This window comes from Callorhinus ursinus, unplaced genomic scaffold (genome assembly GCF_003265705.2).
Source record: "Callorhinus ursinus isolate GAN/ISIS: 27379988/994484 unplaced genomic scaffold, GSC_fseal_2.0 scaffold57, whole genome shotgun sequence".
Taxonomy (NCBI): domain Eukaryota; kingdom Metazoa; phylum Chordata; class Mammalia; order Carnivora; family Otariidae; genus Callorhinus; species Callorhinus ursinus.
Window position 1 is genome coordinate 7282808 of NW_027397119.1, and position 16420 is coordinate 7299227.

At 53.4% G+C, this 16420-nt stretch overlaps 1 protein-coding gene across 3 annotated transcripts in view; it reads right to left on the minus strand.

Moving 5' to 3' along the window:
* Positions 1-4447: 4447 nt before the first annotated feature.
* The window catches only part of PLEKHA6 (pleckstrin homology domain containing A6), a 136574-nt gene continuing 124601 nt past the window's right edge, over positions 4448-16420 (minus strand). For 2 of the 3 annotated variants that reach the window (XM_073884441.1, XM_073884440.1), the window contains 6 exons: positions 15654-15830; positions 14494-14661; positions 14260-14393; positions 13590-13735; positions 8971-9094; positions 4448-8314 (listed from right to left, as the gene is read on the minus strand). In XM_073884441.1, the coding sequence (XP_073740542.1) occupies positions 8979-9094; positions 13590-13735; positions 14260-14393; positions 14494-14661; positions 15654-15830 (741 nt within the window). In that variant the 3' untranslated portion in view covers positions 4448-8314; positions 8971-8978. The remainder of the gene's footprint in view (positions 8315-8970; positions 9095-13589; positions 13736-14259; positions 14394-14493; positions 14662-15653; positions 15831-16420) is intronic. The other variant, XM_073884442.1, reaches the window with a different exon arrangement.

Here is a 16420-nt window from a genome sequence, read left to right on the forward strand (position 1 = left end):
AAAACTCAGACCGTATAGGGGACTGGGATCTCGGGCTACCCAGGTTCCTTACCTGGTTTGATGGGGGCAGGGGGAGTGGGGTTGTGGGAAGACTTGGAATCCGTGTTTCTCTTTGGAAAAGTACTCAATTCATCCTGCAGGTAAAGTCCCCTTGCTTTGCGCTAGTACCCATACTAGACAATAAGGGGGCGGCAAGCCACTGAGTAAAACCTGTTGCTTGCTGTCTCTGGGAGAGCGGGATTGGGTTACATCAAGGGCAAAAGCGCCCCAGGGAGGGTTTCCACCTCCTTTTCCCCAGCGGTGTCCAGCTTTGGACAGTGAAGTTGAGCTAGGGACAATGAAAGATGAATTTGGGCTTGGGGTGGGGCTGGACGCTTCCAGAAGCCTGGTTCTAGTTCACCTACCAGCTGTATAGACATGGGTGCATGTTTCCTCCCTCGGTAGGCCTGCAGAGAGAGGGGTAGATAGTTCCTAACATCCTTTCTGCCACTGTAGAGCCCTGACTCTCAACCCCGTGAGCCAGCATCCCCTTTGTAATGTCTCCTCTATCCTGAAATGAAGTTCATAGATGAGATGACCAATCTACACACGCTATTTTTAAAAGCACTAATTGTAATAAAGAAGGAAAAGAAGAATTTATAATAGAGCACGCTGTCTCTCAGTATATAAATGCTCAGGCAAGACTTACCCAGAAGACATAAATGAAACAGGCAGATCGCTTGCACCTACTTATAATAAATATGCTTAAATTTAAGAGACATAGAAAGCCAAAGTCCTTGTATTACAAAACAAAAACAACCCCACCCCAAGAAAATGAGAGGGCAGTAGGAAATGAAATGTTAGGTAAGTAATAACGACCAGATGCACTTACATATAAAAAAAGGGAAAGAGCCTTAAGAGAAAGAGGGAAATAGTCTTAATTGAAGGAGGGCTAACGTAGCAAGATGAAGTGGAGACAATGAGGAGGCGCGCTGTGAATGCAGATGAACCGGGTCTTCTGTGTGTATTGTTAAAACAGCTCCCCCAACCCCCCTGGAGCAGGGTAGCGCGCGGGCATATCACAGGCACGCGGATCTCTGTCTTGAAATGTCGCCGGTCGTGTGTTGAGGTAAAACTGCGGCTGTGGGCCTTGGAGGTTGTGTATTTCCAGTAGACAAGGGGGAATGGAGGGTGGTTTGGACAGGGAAACGTGATACAAGCACCTGAGGGCAAGTGCCTGTGTGTGTGTGTGTGTGTGCACGCGCGTGTGCGCTCGCCCTTCTGGGACAGCAGTGGAGAAAGCTAGAGAAACAATATGCAAGTCCCCCAAACATTTCCACGCGCAATCCTTACAACATCAGTGTTCATCCCTGGGCTGCAAAAACTTTACAAATGTCAAGAATGGCAATCCTATGAAATCATCTTTTAAGGAGATCTAATGAGATCTCCTGCCTTTCAAGTATCTTGGCTTTCATGATTGGGTCTCTCAGATCTCCCCCTTTAACTATTTGCAGTGAGTCTGTGCTTGCTCAGTGAGACCCTACTGCCTCGGAATGGTCCTCAGCCTCAGAAACAGTACTTGTTTATGAAGTTATACTACATTGTGCAGACAACGCGCGCAGTGGTTTATTCAACAATTTTGAGACAATGTCTTTATTCCATTTCAGTTTCTTCTCCATTAGGATGATCATGTAACTTACTGAGGTATTCATGAAACTGATTTAAGAAAACAAAAAGCTTAGGGGCACCTGGGTGGCTCAGTGGGTTGAGTGTGGGACTCTTGATTTGGTTCAGGTCATGATCTCAGGGTCGTGAGACAGGGCTCCAGAGTGGGGCTCTGCGCTCAGCAGGGAGTCCGCTTGAGATTCTCTCTCCCTCCGTCCTTCCCCCCTCAAATAAATCTTTAAAAAAAAAAACCTTAGAAACCGATAAGAACTCCTTAGTACTATTATGAATTGCAGTATGACCAACGTGTATTGGAAGGTGTTTAGTTCAGTTACACATTTTAAAGTCATGCAGAGTGGAGGACGGTTACCATTTTGGAAATCTACCCAGTGCACTGCAGCAGTGCCCTCTTGTCACTGAGATAACCTCAGCTCCCCGCAAATTTCCAACATTTCCCCTAGGGGGTGCTATCACACACACACACACACACACACACACACACACACACACACACACACCCATTGAAAACCACTGGTTGGTTAGGAGCTTGGGCTCTGAAGTCAGAGTGCTCTGGGCTTCATCGGAGCTTCGGGAGACCTGAGACATTTTATTTACCCTTTCTGCACCTCAGCGACTGGGATGATAATAGTACCTATCACGTAGAGCTAGAATGAGGACTGGTGAGTAAATGCACAGAACCGGGTACCTGGCACATAGCAAACACTTAATGAGCCAGTGTTATTACTCTTCTAGTGTAGCTATGGTAATATTGTTACTAATATTACTATATTTGGATACTATAGTATACTATTAAATGCTGTTATATGAAAGACTTCTGTTCTCAAATGTGGTTCTAAACTGCTCCCACGGGTGTACAAAATAGCAGTTAGGAATACCTCCCCCCCCCGCCCCACGCCATGGTGCTCACCTGTGAGCTTGGAGGAACTGAACTCTCCTCAGACAGGGCCCTCCCAGCCTGTTTCTCCGATGGCAGGTGCTGGGTGCTGGAGTTGGGCCCAGAGGGCCTTGTCCACAGAGCCCACAGTCCTGGAGAGGAGCCCCTTCATGGGGGCAACCCCAGGGAGGAGGAGGTAGGCTCTAGAATGCGGGAGCTGGAGGAATAGAGGTGGACAGGGGCGACATCTCATAGGGCTGGATGGTGGGGCCCTGGAGATGTCTTCATCGAAGGCGGTGGAGGCAGCGAAGAGGGGGACGTTGGGAGACATTCTCCCTTTTCCCTCGTCGTGCCCCTGCAGGTGGCCAAGGGGCCCACACAATGTCACCACCACCGCCTCACATTTGTAAATGAATTGGAGTTTTCAACGTGTTTTTCTCATATTCATTTTCTCATTTGACTTTCTTGAGAGCTCCAAAAGGTGGTGGTTAATATCCCCATTTCATGGACCAGGAAACTGAGGCTCAAGAATTTTAGTGACTTGACCCATCTTCAGGCAGCTAAGGAGGAGCAGGACCAGGACGCAGTGGAGGCTCAAGGATGAGGAAGATGTGGTGTAGCCCCCGGTCCCTGGCAGCAGCACCATCTGAAGCCTGGTTGCCTGCCTGAACCCGTCCTGCGTCTCTCTGAGAACAGAACAGGACCACACTGTTACAGAGCACCACTCCTTTAGGGGCATTCTGCTAGGTGCTTTGTCGTTTACATTTCCTGACCGCCGCCCCCTTTTACAACCCCAGCCCGGTTTGATCAGAGCACTGATCTGGGCCGGGTGTTGCAGCAGGCAGAGACCCGCGGGCTTCCTTCTTGAAGAGGAGCCAGCCCTTGTTTGTGGGGACAGCGACACCCAGCGGGGCCTGGTGCTCTCACACCCCGCCTCCTCACCAAGCCGCTGGCTCCGGCCCAGGGGGCGCCGCAGAGAGAGACACAGGCCCTGGAGAGCCACGGGCGGTCCCGTGCCGTCCTCCAGCTCCAGAGACCTCTGTCGTGAGGTCCCAATTCTGTCTGATTCACAAAGGACGTCAGGGTTTAATAGCTCTCCTGATGATGTTACAAAAACCCAAAAATAGTCATATTATTTGTTAAACACACACACACTACTAGCTCTTTAGGAATGACAACAGGTGTCCAGAATTCGAAATCAGCCCTTAGAACCAGAGCAAGGTAAAATCAGGAATTAGAAAAGCCTTGCCTTCCTATCTCTTCTCAGTGTTCTTCTCTTCCTCGAACCATTAATGCCTCCACCTCTCCCCAGACATCCTGCAGGGGCCCAGCTGAGGCAGCCTACCGCTATCCTGGACTCGCTTTCTCTTCTCCTCTCCACCACATAGAATTCACAGGGCTTCCTGACTCTTGCTCACTGAAAGATTTCAGATTGTGCCGCCTTCACACTGAGGATCCGGAAAGGATAACCATTGAGTCTGGATGAGAATAATTTGGGTGGCTTTTCTGATGCCCCTCGCCAAATCAATACAACTTCTTGTACCCCAAAGCAGAAATATAGGCCATTGTGTAGTAATTGAGGAAACTTAAGAATTAATTTTCTTCTCTTACTCTTCTACCCTCTGTCTCAGAGACAAATCAATGGGAGGTTCCTAGGATCTGAACACTGTTCTGGTAACTTTCATTACGCAGGACCTTGGGACAAGCCTTGATTTGGGATTACCTGGACAGAGGAGACGAGCACGGTGGGCAGCATATCGCGGACCCAGCTTTGCTTTTAGTCAGGGAGGGCCCGACCCCAGACCCTCTCCCCTTTTCTGCCAAGCTTGGAAATTGCCACGAGCCACAAGGCCAGCCTCAGCCACAGACAGTCACGGACAGAGTGTGAGACACAGGCCACTTGTACAAACCATTCATTTTATTTCCTGTATCGGGTTTATACAAACTTGCAAGATACAAATGCAGAGCTCACTGGGATTCTTCAGTACCTATATCTAGAAAGAATGCTGGGGAGCGGGAAAGCAGCTGCTCACCTATACTCAGGATGCCCCTCGCCGGGGAGGGGCTCGTTGGCTAGAAAGATGCTGTGGGGCGGCTACAGATGTTTGGTCCCCCAACAGAGATGCCCTCTGTTTGGCTAACCTTAACTTTTCTTCTAAGGTCACTTTTATACTAAATAAAGACACTGAGATCATACATGTCCTTGTATGGTTTATTGTCTAATACTAGCAGATCAAATTGGCCCCAGTATGTGCATAAATAGATATATGTATATGTATGTATATTTCATATTTTCCTTAGTTTTAAGAGCTGCCAGGTAGGGGGGGTGCCTAAAGGGGAAAGGGATCGATCCTGTCTTGCTATAGTCAGCCCTGCCCCAAGAACATGCCTCTCACCAAGGCCGGAGAGCTAGTGTGCACAGCTTGCGACCTCAGAAAAATCTTTAAAGTGACAGTAGCAGTATTTCATTACAGCCTCTTGGTAAATGATCAGGGAGGTAATGTGCTAATTGGCAAGGCCCCAGAATAGCAACCAGGGCTGTCCACCCCGCCCCCCGGTGGGTCACTTAGCCCTGGGCCTCCATCTGGGCACCATTCTTTCATAACAAGATGCTCTAGGCTGGGAATAGGGTGCCAGGACATGTCAAATTTGGGAGATCAGGCTTTAAATGCTGGCCATGAGCTCTGTGACAGTCCCAAAGCCTTGATTCCAGACCTGGACAGAAGACTTCCATTCTGCCCAAATCCTTGTGAGGCAAGAGCCCCTTGCCTACTCTGTCAGCCGCTAAGCAGTTTGGCAGGCTGAGCTAGCGGAGTTCAGCACCCCAGTGGCAGCCCACCAGGGGACAGTCCTGGGGTCTTCTTGGGCAAGGTTGAGATGTCACCTTGTCCGTGGGACCCGCTTCAGTCTGGAAGCTGACTTTGCAGTCTGGATGCCAGACTGAGCCAACGTCCCCCTTAACAACAGCCCCCCGAGGAAAGGTCACAGAAGGAGACCGATGTCATAGATGTGACCCAGACCAGAAAGGGATCAAGGAGTGTGAGAAGTCCAAGGAACTCGAATGTGTCTGTGCTGAAGGACCTGTGGTCCCAAACCATTTCCTTTGGCCTTTGCACTGTATCCTGGCTCCGTCAGGGAGTAGGATTCTTGGTGCCGTTTGGCACAGGCTCCCATTCTGTCTGCCCTTTCCAGCAGATCGGTGATGGGAGGTGGTCCGGGAGCATACTGGGGATGGCGGGGGTGCCCGCAGGGGTGTACTTTTGTGCACACAGCTGTAAACATTTCCTTTGAGAGGATTCACATCCTGTAACCCTAGAGGGTTGTCAAGAGTTGACAGTGGAATCCAATCCTTAGACCAGGACTTCCAAGAGAATGTCCCGCCCTGGTGAGATGCTCTCTGGGTGGGCTCTGGGGCCCGGGCCTTTGCAGACTGGGGGATGGGAGGAGGAAGCTGCCGGGAAGAGGCTTGGACCTGGAGGCAGCCGCCCAATCTCCTCGTATCATTTGCTGATTCCATTCAGACATTGCACATTTTGAAAATAGATTTGCTTTTATAATAAAAGCGTAAAATAGATCTGTCTTAAAATAAGTCTGTCTTCTCCCCTTCTTTGGATCAAAAGGCATGGGGTGTGGCCGACACGTGCTAGGAATGGTGTGGAAGGTAAAGGAGGGAAATGGGCCTGGACAGGAGTTCTGGGAAAGGACCGGACGCCCAAACAAATATATATATTATGTATATATCTGTAATATGTATAATCTTCACCAAACATATATTAAGGCATGTAAAGCAACATAAAGAGCCAGCTTTATGAGGTGAGAGAGAGGTGATAGAGGTGCAGACCTTAATCCTTGGTCTTTTACACGTATTTCTAAAAATACCACTTGAAAAAAAAAAGGCGAGGCAAAGAAAGGGGAAAGGCATGGAGGCCCTGAAACAGCCGTTTCTTGTGGATGGAGAAAGGTGTTGGGAAAAGGGAGAGGGCCAACCTCACCTGCCAGTCGGCGGGGAAGGAGAAAACAGGTGTGGGTGCTTGAGCAGTGCTGAAGATGGGAAACGTAGCCAAGGGTCATGTTCAAAAAATCTGCTAAAAGGAAAGTGGAATTCCCCAGCCTGCAATCCCTCCGAAGCACAAGAATATCCTAAGCACCTAGAACAGTGCCTGGTACATAAAAGGTGCTCGGTAAGTATCTGTTGAATGAGTTGCCATCTTTACTTGCGTATGAACCAGTCACTGGCCCAGCTGGGAAGGAGTGGAGAACTGGTGGCAGATGAAGTCACTGTTCTCGGGGCCACTGGAGGCTGAAGTCTCTGAGCATCAACTCTGGTAAAGAGAGGGCCTAGGGGCGCAGTCTTTTCCAGCTTCACTCTCCCCCCTCCCCCCTCCCTGGCTACCGTCCTCTCCAGACGAGAGGCAAGGAGCAAAAATGAGCTTTGCTTCTGTGCCTCCTCCACTAAGCTCCCCAGGTAGGCAGAGGGTGAGAGAGCCATGCCAGAAGAAGGTCCTTCCCTGCAGCCTCACCTGGTCCTCCTCAGGGATGCCCGGGACGCGGGGTGCGGCCCTAGAATCTAGCCTCCCAGATTAAGGCTGCATTTCCTCTCCGGGGCACTCTCTCAGTTGACCCCCAGCACATTCCAGGGGGCAGGGGGACAAGAAAATGTCCCGAACATGGTTAGGAAAGGCCCCAAGGCTGACGACACCCTCCATGACAGAGGTCTTTCTCTCTGCCCCTGAGCCAAGGAGGAGGAGGCAGACACCAGGCCCAGACCCAGAAAGGGCCATCGTCCCACCTGCTCACCCGCACCAGCATCCCCACACCTTCGTCCCCACGGCTGCAGCTGAAGATCCTCCTGGAGCCAGCGTGTGGGCAGGCCCGTGGACCCGAGGGACGAGGTGCAGGAGCAGGGCCCACAGTCTGGCACTGTACTTGGCACTAACCTAAGGCTCCGTCCTAGGGAAACCCATCCATCCCACACCCCCTTTCCACCTCCGCCTCACCCTTTTACTTGCAAATGAGTCCTGCCTTTCCCTGTCCTCCCACTGGCCTCCAGCTCTCCCTTTCTCTCCTCTCCCCCTTCTCAACCTGCCCTCAGACCCTGCACAGACCTGCGTGCCTCTCTCTACCCACAGCCAGCACTGTGCCCCCCGGGAGCCGAGGAGCCTCTCCCCAGCTCTTGTCATCTTGTCTTTGGCTCAAGCAGGGTGGTCAGTCTCCACTGGACCCCAAAGGAGCACCCCTAAGCAGAGACGTGTCAAAGCCCTGGGTGCAGCTGGGGCAGCGGGGTGGAGGGGTGTCGATGGGGGAAGGACCCGATGGCAGGTGCCGCCCTTGGTGTCAGGAGGGGCTGGAAGAGGCAGAGCGTCCATCCGTCTTCTCCTCAGCCTAGTCCTAACCTGAGAGAGCCCAGAGCATCTTCCCCACCAGGGCATCCTCTTCAGCAGGAAATGTTCCAGTAGGACCGTCACACCACCAGCCAGGGCCGGGCCTAGCCCCCTGGGCCGCGGGCGCTGGAGGCTGCTGTCTGCCCGCCATCTTGGGCCCCGGCCTGGGGCCGCCATCTGAGGCGCGAGGGCTTCGGGGCCGGGCGTGCTGGCCGTGTGGACACTGAGGTAACGTGTGGGCAGCAACCCCGGCCCCCAGCCTGGCTCCCTGTAGCCCTCCCACGGGCGCGCAGGGGCAGGGGGCCAGGCTGGGGAGCCGGGGCCTCAGGGGGCTGAGGCCTTCAGAATGTGGCTCTGTGCAGCTTCCCGGCGTTGGCCTCGGCCAGAGCTTGCACTGAAGAGAAGAGAACCGGGTGAGAAGGGTGCTTCCCTGCCGAGCAGCAGCCTCAGCCCAGCTTCCCAGGAGACACAAGTCTGCAGAACCCCAACCCCGCCCCACGCCCCCAGCCCCGAGAGGGGAGCAAATGAATGGAAGTCCCTGCTCTTTCCCACTTGCCTGATACCAAGCGGCTGTGTGCTAGGGGCAAGGAACGCACACAGCCTTTGGCCATAGTTTCCCATGGTACTGTAATTTACAGGAAGATCTGGGGCTGATCTGGGAGAAATAAGATCTGGGAGCTTCTGAGGCAGGACTACTATGTATCTCCACAGCAGTGGAGAGGCTTGTTGGCGGACAGCGGGATAGGGGAGGCCTCGGCTCTGTCCCTGTCTGCTTCTGGAGAAGCAAAGCCCACGGGCACTGCGGCATCCAAGAGGCGGCCCCGCCAGCCGGTGCTGGCCCAGCACTGCACGGGAACAGGGACGGGGACAGGGATGCTGCGGGCTCAAGCGGATGGAGGGGTGGGGAGAGCGGCATGGCACGGGGGCGGTGCACTGGGGGGAGAAGCAATGCCGGAATGAGGTGTGTCGGGGTGGGTAGATGGCTCATGGGGGTGAGGGGCGGGGGTCCCACTCCCCGCGGTGGACGAAATACAGTAGAAAAGTTCTTACGTCAGAGCTCAGACCCGCATGGTATGGCTGCTGTCGGCGCCCCGTGGGGATTCAGACGATAGGGGGTTGGCTGGTGGAGTCGGGGAAGCAGGGGAGGTGGGAGGGCTTGGGGTGGCACATTGCACTGGAAACAGAAATGAACAGGGAGGTGAATAGGGGTGGGTGGGGGTGGCAGGGGTGGGGAGGCCGGGCACCCAGAGCAAGCGAGGTCCTTCCCCAGGCGGGGAGCCAGGCAGGAGGCAAGCAGAGAGGAGAGCTGAGGCCGACCTGGCCTCGGTCCCAGGCGCCACGGAGGAGCACAGGGTCCCAGAGGAGGAGACCGGGCCACTGCAGGCTCTGCTGAGAACCAGTGGGACTGTGGGCGAGGCCGGCCCCTTTGGGCCAAGGCTCCACTCACATCCGTACAAGAGCAGGCGACCGCACTTTACACGTGGTGCTCCGCGGGCGATGATGATGAACAGGGTGGTAAAACCCCACTAACCCAGATCATCAGGCCCCTGGCTGGTGACTAGATCCAAGTTACCACCACGTGAATCACCTCCACGCAAACCGAGGCTTCCGGCAGGGTTGAAGGGAGTACCGTGAACTTGGACCAGCTCGCAGTCTCAGAAACATGGCCCCTCGCTATCCCTGGGGACCCCCTTTTCATCAATCCAGAAGGGGCAACCTTCGGTCCACCCCTGAACAAATCATTACAAACCTTAAAGTGGTGGCATTTGAATTAATGGATTTTACTCTATTATCATTATGATTCCATGCTGAGAAGAGCAAAGTGGAAGGCCAATGAGGAGGGGGTCCTATGAAGAGGGATGAGCTTTCTGCAGTCTGCAGACCCTCGGGCACCCTCAGGGCCGCTGTGAGGCAGGAGCCTGGCAGAGAGAGCGTGCTCACGTGGCCTCAGAGGAGAACCAGACCTCAGCCAGGGTCACACTGTTTCCTCCAACAGAAGGATCCTGGCATCCGACTTCTAGTCCCTTGCTCTCCAGCCTGCCCTGGACCCCATCACCTCCCTGCCCTCTGAGCAGCCCCCATCCCGTGTATACATACAGCCTCAGATATACACAAGACGTGGGAACCTTCTTGTGAGCAGGAAGCTGTATCTACCCACACAGAATACACGGTCTGTGCCCGGGATCTAACAGCACTCGACTCTCACCGCACACAGCTCGGATATGCGTTTGTGCACTTCCAAACCCGTACTCTTCCACGGGGACCAGTACACGTGTGACTTCACACTTACATACATTCGCAAACGCTTTCGGAACACACATTTGTGTGTGTGTGTGTCTGTATCGTGGACCCAGCGGTTAGTCATTTGGCAGCTTCGACTTCTAAAACTGTCAGAAAGTCAAAAACTAAGCGAGGGCTGTTTCAAGAAAGCCAAATATCTATTGCAACGTGCATGCGGTGAAGCTCTTAGAATTATTCACAGACCCAGCTCCCTGGAGTCCAGTTACTCTTACTTCTACACACTTCTGAGGAGTTGACCTGCTGGGCGTCTACCCCATGGGAGATCAGAAACAGGGAAGTTAGGGGAGAGAGAGGACTCAGGAGGCCCACTGACAGCTAGAAGAAGGCACAACTGAGGCATAAAAGTCTTTTGTAAAAAGTAGATATAATACCTTTAAAAGCGTAACAATTTGGGAGCTACAGTCTGTACCAACGAGAGCCCCGGAGGGCATCCCTTCAATGGATCAGGAAAAGAAGGATATTTATAATGATACTAAATGAACAAGAGCAAGAAAGATGAATTATGTTAAATATAACTTCTTTATGAAGGCAGAAATGTTATAAACATATATTAGGAATATATCCATTGAGGGGCACCTGGGTGGCTCAGTCAGTTAAGCGTCTGACTTCAGCTCAGGTCATGATCTTGGGGTCCTGGGATCGAGCCCCACATCGGGCTCCCTGCTCAGCAGGGAACCTGCCTCTCCCTCTCCCTTTGCCCCTCCCCCTGCTCATGCTCTCTCTCTCTTCTCTCAAATAAATAAATACAATCCTAAAAAAAAGAAATAGTTAAAGTTCACATATATAGTAGCTATGTAGTGGACAGGTGTGTTATTATAACCGTGTGTCCACAAGTACTACCACATCTGCATGCATAAATCACCAGTCACGCCTGCTCTCCCATCCTGCACCTTCATGAGACCTGCTCTCACCCATCCTGCGCAGATACATATTTACAAATATTGCAGTGTATACACTGTGCACAACGTATACACAGATGTGTTTTATCACTCCCCAGACTGCAGAACAAGCCAGTCACACATAAATACATGCATTCATCAACACTACCTCCATCCTTATACTGCACACTGGCATACACATACATAAACTCCAACAGCTTACTAAATATCACCTGTACTCATAAATCGTGGTCTCCACACAATGTCCATAGACATTTTGCAGACCTATACACACATAGTTCTATATTTGCACTCACACATTCCCTCCACCCACGCACTTGAATACACACAAATGCACGTGCCTCTACAAACATCCCCCAACACAGACACTGCACACGACATCACATCTTCCCATATACCTCCTACATGAGTCTGCACGCTCTGCGTCTACTGACAAGCATTCCTGAGCACGCCATCCATGCCACACACCCACCCTCGGGCACGGTCTCTTCACCCTGTCCACACCGCGCTGTCATGAGGGCCCATGCCCAGCACCCCCATACGCACGGTCCCAGGCTTGAACCTATGCCCACGCACGGTCCTCACGGTCGCTGGCAGAGCTGCAGCTCTGGGAATCTGGGCCAGAGGCCAAGGGGCAGTGGGGACAGTGGGCTAAGTCTGAGGTCTGGCCCTGCTATGCCATTTTTTAAATAGTTGGGGTTTTGGCAAAAGCAAAGTGACGGTTTGCTTTCAACGCATAGACCCTGAAATGTAAGCTGGTGTGTATCGAGAGGGAAATCTGAGAGGCCAGGGTGGGTTTTGTTTTCATGGAACCTTTGGCTGGGAAACGACAGCAGAGAGAGCCAGGGGCTGGGGCGAGGGCAGAGGGAAGTTTTAAAAACAGTGTTGTGTGCGCTAACCCTCGAAACAGGAAGTTGCCTTTTGCCCAGAGCACGAGGAATTTGATCTGTGGAAGACTCGAGTTCATTTTACAGCTAAACTACAGAGAGGTGGGCTAGAGGCCTCCGTGCAGCCAAACTGGTTCTGCTGCCTTTAGCTGCAGGATGGGACTGTCTGAAGCCCATCCCTTCTCTTGTCCTCAACTCCAGCCCAACCAACCGCCTCTCTCTGAAGTACCTCCAAGCAGTCTTCCCTGGCCACCCATTTAATGTCCGTTCGACCTTAACTGCCAGTAGGTTCTTTCTTAAGGTGTAAATTCCCTTTGTGGTAGCCTGAAACCCTCTGGTTTCTAAAAATATCCATATTTTAAATAGCGAGAAAAACCACGCACAGACCCTCCTTCCACTCCAGCTGTTGCTAGGTCAGCGAGTCCTAGCGCCGTCACCAGCACCACCACGCCCACATCGGGCCAGCATTTAGTGAGCCCTTACTAAGTGCCAGGCACTGTGCTAGGCGCTTAGCATGTATTGTTGCCATTCCTCACAGCACCAGGCAGGTATTTTGATTAGAATTTTACAGATGAGTGTGGAGTCCCCGAAAGCCAGAATTCAAACCCCTCTTGATCACCAACACGAAACGCCACCCCTTCCGCCGGGCTCCTGGCCGCAGTCCCGATCTGCTCGTTGCCGGCCCCTCGCCCAGGCTGCTGTAACTGTGGGCCAGCACACCTGTCTCTCTGCCTCCTCCCCTAGCAAAGTCCTTGCAAACCTGGCATCCCTCCTGGGCATCCCTCCGGACTGGCCTTCAGAGCTCTCCCTCCCCCTCTCTGCCCTAACCACCTTTCGTCCTGAGGAGGACAACGTAGTCTGCCCCCCGGCTGGCTTCATGACGTAGGCACTGTCTTTCCTCTATCCTTCACCCTCCCATTAAGAGAGTCTCTTCCGTTCTTCCTGATTCCAGTCTCACCTTCCTTGGGGCAAGATATTTCAGGCTGACTTCAACCTCACGGTGACGGCTCGGAACCCTCTAGCTTTTTTTTATCAGCGTGAAGTCTGTTCCTCATGCTCATCTTTTCTTAGCACAAAAGTGGGTTTGGGTCAGTAGGCAGGGTGGTGACTGCATCGCCCTCAACTATGGCTACCCGCCCCACCTTCACCTTCCTATCTGCACACAGCCAGAATGGGAAGTGAGAGGGTACCCTGCAATGCCGGGCCCCACTCCACGACTGGTAATACTTTTATCCTTCCCAACCAAGCTCAGGGATCGCCCTTTAGCCGTGCCTTTCCTTGAGCTGCCCAGGGCGGGTGGTGCCCTTGCTGCCTGCATGGCCTCTGGCCATTCCTCCATTCCTCCAGAGAGCAGCTATAGGAGGGTCATCCCGGCTCTAAGCTCCCGGATGCAACTCTGGCCCGTCTGCACCCTGCTGAGCCTGGCACAGTACCTGGTGCTCAGTAAGTGCTCATCCCGACCTTGAGGAAAGTCTCCCTGTCCCTGTACCTCTCTGTCCCTGGCCCCCTCGCAGCACTGAGCTTCCTCCCCTGCACCTGGTCAGCCAGTCTCCCTGGAGGAGCGAGGCCCGGCCCCTCTCACCAGACAGCATGCGGCCCCTGCGGGAGGCCTCGGTCGCCAGGGCACAGGAGATTTCAATCCGCTTCTCCTGCTCCTGCAGCTGGCTCTCTGAGTCCTGGGGCACGTCCACAAGGTCCCCCTCGCCGATGGGCACCACGTTCTGCATACTGAAGAGGCACAGACACACAAACATGGAGTGGGGGGGGACAGGATGGTCCAATTGGCTTGGGGGGGAGGGCCTGCGGACTGAGGTTGACAGGGTGGCCAGAGGCCTGTGAATGGGCAGGCTCTGGTTCCCAGCGAGGCTGTCCCCAGGGGGGAGTGGGACCCTGGCAACACACATTTTGGGACCCCCCTACTGCAGTGTCTTAAAATGAAGGAGAAGGTTCAAGTGAACATTTAGGGCAGCCTTGATGAGGAAGAGAAGTCACCAGAGGGCAACCCCTCAGTTTGTCTTGACGACAGCATGCGCCTGCACCCAGCAGGTCTTTTTGGCACGCAAGTGACAGCATCCCTGCCCCGGCCACAGGGCTGGGCCTGGTCTGCTGCCTTGAGCCACTGCCTCCGTCCGCCCTCTGCTGGGGAGGCTCGGGGCTCCCACTGGCATGGGTCGGGGTGCTGGATTCAGGGGCACTGGTGCCCCACGTGCCGGGATGGGCAGAGGATGTTGAGGGTCACCCAGGCACGTTACCTGGACTTGGCAATGAGTGTCTTGATCCTTTCCACCTTCTTCTGCTTCTCCTTCAATTCCTCGGGGCTCAGGGGAGTATCAGGCTCCAGGTCAATGTACCGTTCGGGGATGAGGACTTTGTCTGGCGTGGAGAGCTGGGGAGGGACCTAGGTCACCACCGCCGTTCCGTCCCCTAACCACGCCCCCCCCCCGCCCCAGGCTTTCTCCCCCTCTGCCCTCCTGGACTTCACTCACCTCCTTACTGATGTCCACATCATAGTGCTGGGGCTCCAGTTCCATTTTGCGAAGCCGGGCAATTTCTTCCCTCGGCGTCTCGTAGGCCTGCCCACCAGGCTCCTCTGCCCGCAGGGCTGCCTCCAGGTTGGAGATGTCCACCTCGTGGATGCTACGGTGACGGCGCACCTAGGGGACAGCACCACCATGACCACACAGGGACTCTGTCCCCTGCCACCCGTGCCTCCAGGCAGCCCTGAGCAGGCCCACGTCCTCACTGTCCCTGCTCATCACGCCCAATCTGGCCGCCACCCCACCGCTCCCACTGCGGGACAGCTAACCTCCTTCCATGCTGCTTATCCAAAGCCTGCCCCCCCTGCAAAGGCCCAGAGGCCAAATCTCATCAATGTGTCTCATCAGGACTCGTTACTTCCCACCCGGCTGTACCCTGTGTTCACGGTCTGTGCCATATATGTTAGGCAGTTGGATTAGTGTGTCCTACACTGGTCTTTAGTGGATTCCTATTATAGAAGCTCCAATCCACCAAGGAGAGTGTAAGCTGTTTGAGGGTAGGACTTTTGATCATAATTTTCCTGTATTTCTGAAATGTGGTGGAAAGAAAAATTTGGCAGATGCCTGGGGCTACTCCCAGCTCCGTACTCAATAGCCATGTGGTCCCAGAATCCTTAATTCCTCCTGACTGTGTTTCCCTATCTCTAAGACAGGGGTGGTAATTCCTAACCTGGCACTGCTGAAAGATCTAAACAAAACAACGTGAGATTTGAGAACTGCACGGTGCCACGCACCAGTGTGCTATTAAGATTATCTACGGTAGACCCAGCCCAGGGCTAAATACACAGAAAATGCTCTAGAAACATGTGTAAGTGATGGCTATCCCTGGGTGCTGAATTTTGCACTATTCTCTATTAACTGAATTTTGTATAATTCTTTTCAACTAAAATCATCAATGCATTCCTTTTGGTGAGTCATTTTTCTTTAAACACATGCAAGGAACACTTGCTGCAGTATATCTTCTGCCTAGTGGGGAGAGGCTCCCCCCGCACCCACCGTTCTCCCAGGTGCCCAACTTGGGTCCTTCCCAGCCCCTCTCTCAATGCCCCCCCCCACAGCTGCCTCAGTCCAGGCTGGTCACAGGCTAGGGGTGGCTGGGAGGACTTTACCACTTTGTAGGCGGGCCGGGGAGCAGGGTCAGGGGCAGGACTGGCCGGGAGCTGCAGGCTCTTCCTCTTCTCCTTCATAGAGCTGCTCTGATGTCTCCGCATGCGGTCAATCTGCTCCTCCACACTCATCTTCACCTTGCCCTCTCCAGGGAACACAGCACTCTTGGGGCGCTCCTGCTACAGCAGAAGAGGGCTCTGACGGGTGCGCATCCCCCACTCCCAGCGTCCTCATCTGCCCTAATGCCTTCACTGTCCCTTCTCTGGGAAGCCTGTCTGTAGTGGGTTAAAGAATGGCCCCTAAAACATATGTGCACGTCCTAACCCCGTAGGACCTGTGAATGTGACCTGATGTGGAAAGGGTCTTTGCAGATGTGATTAAGGTAAGGACCTCAAGAAGAGATCATCGGGAATTGGAGTGGACCCTGAATCCAATCTTAGGTATCTTTATAGGAGACAGAACAGAAGAAGACACAGAGTAGAAGGTGGATGCAGATACTGGAGTGTTGTGTCTACGAGCCAAGGAACACCAGAGATGGCCAGCAACACCGGAAGCTAGGAGAGAGGCATGGGACAGATGCTTCCTCAGAGCCTCTTGAGGAACCAACCCTGCTGACACCTCAATTGTGCACTTCCGGCCTCCACAACTGTGACAGAATAAACTTCCTGTTGTTTTTAAGCCCCCAAGTTTGGGGGGCTTTGTCAATTTCCCAGCAGCCCCAGGAAATGAGTCTACTGCCTTAAGTCAGCACATTTGACTCTGATCGTTG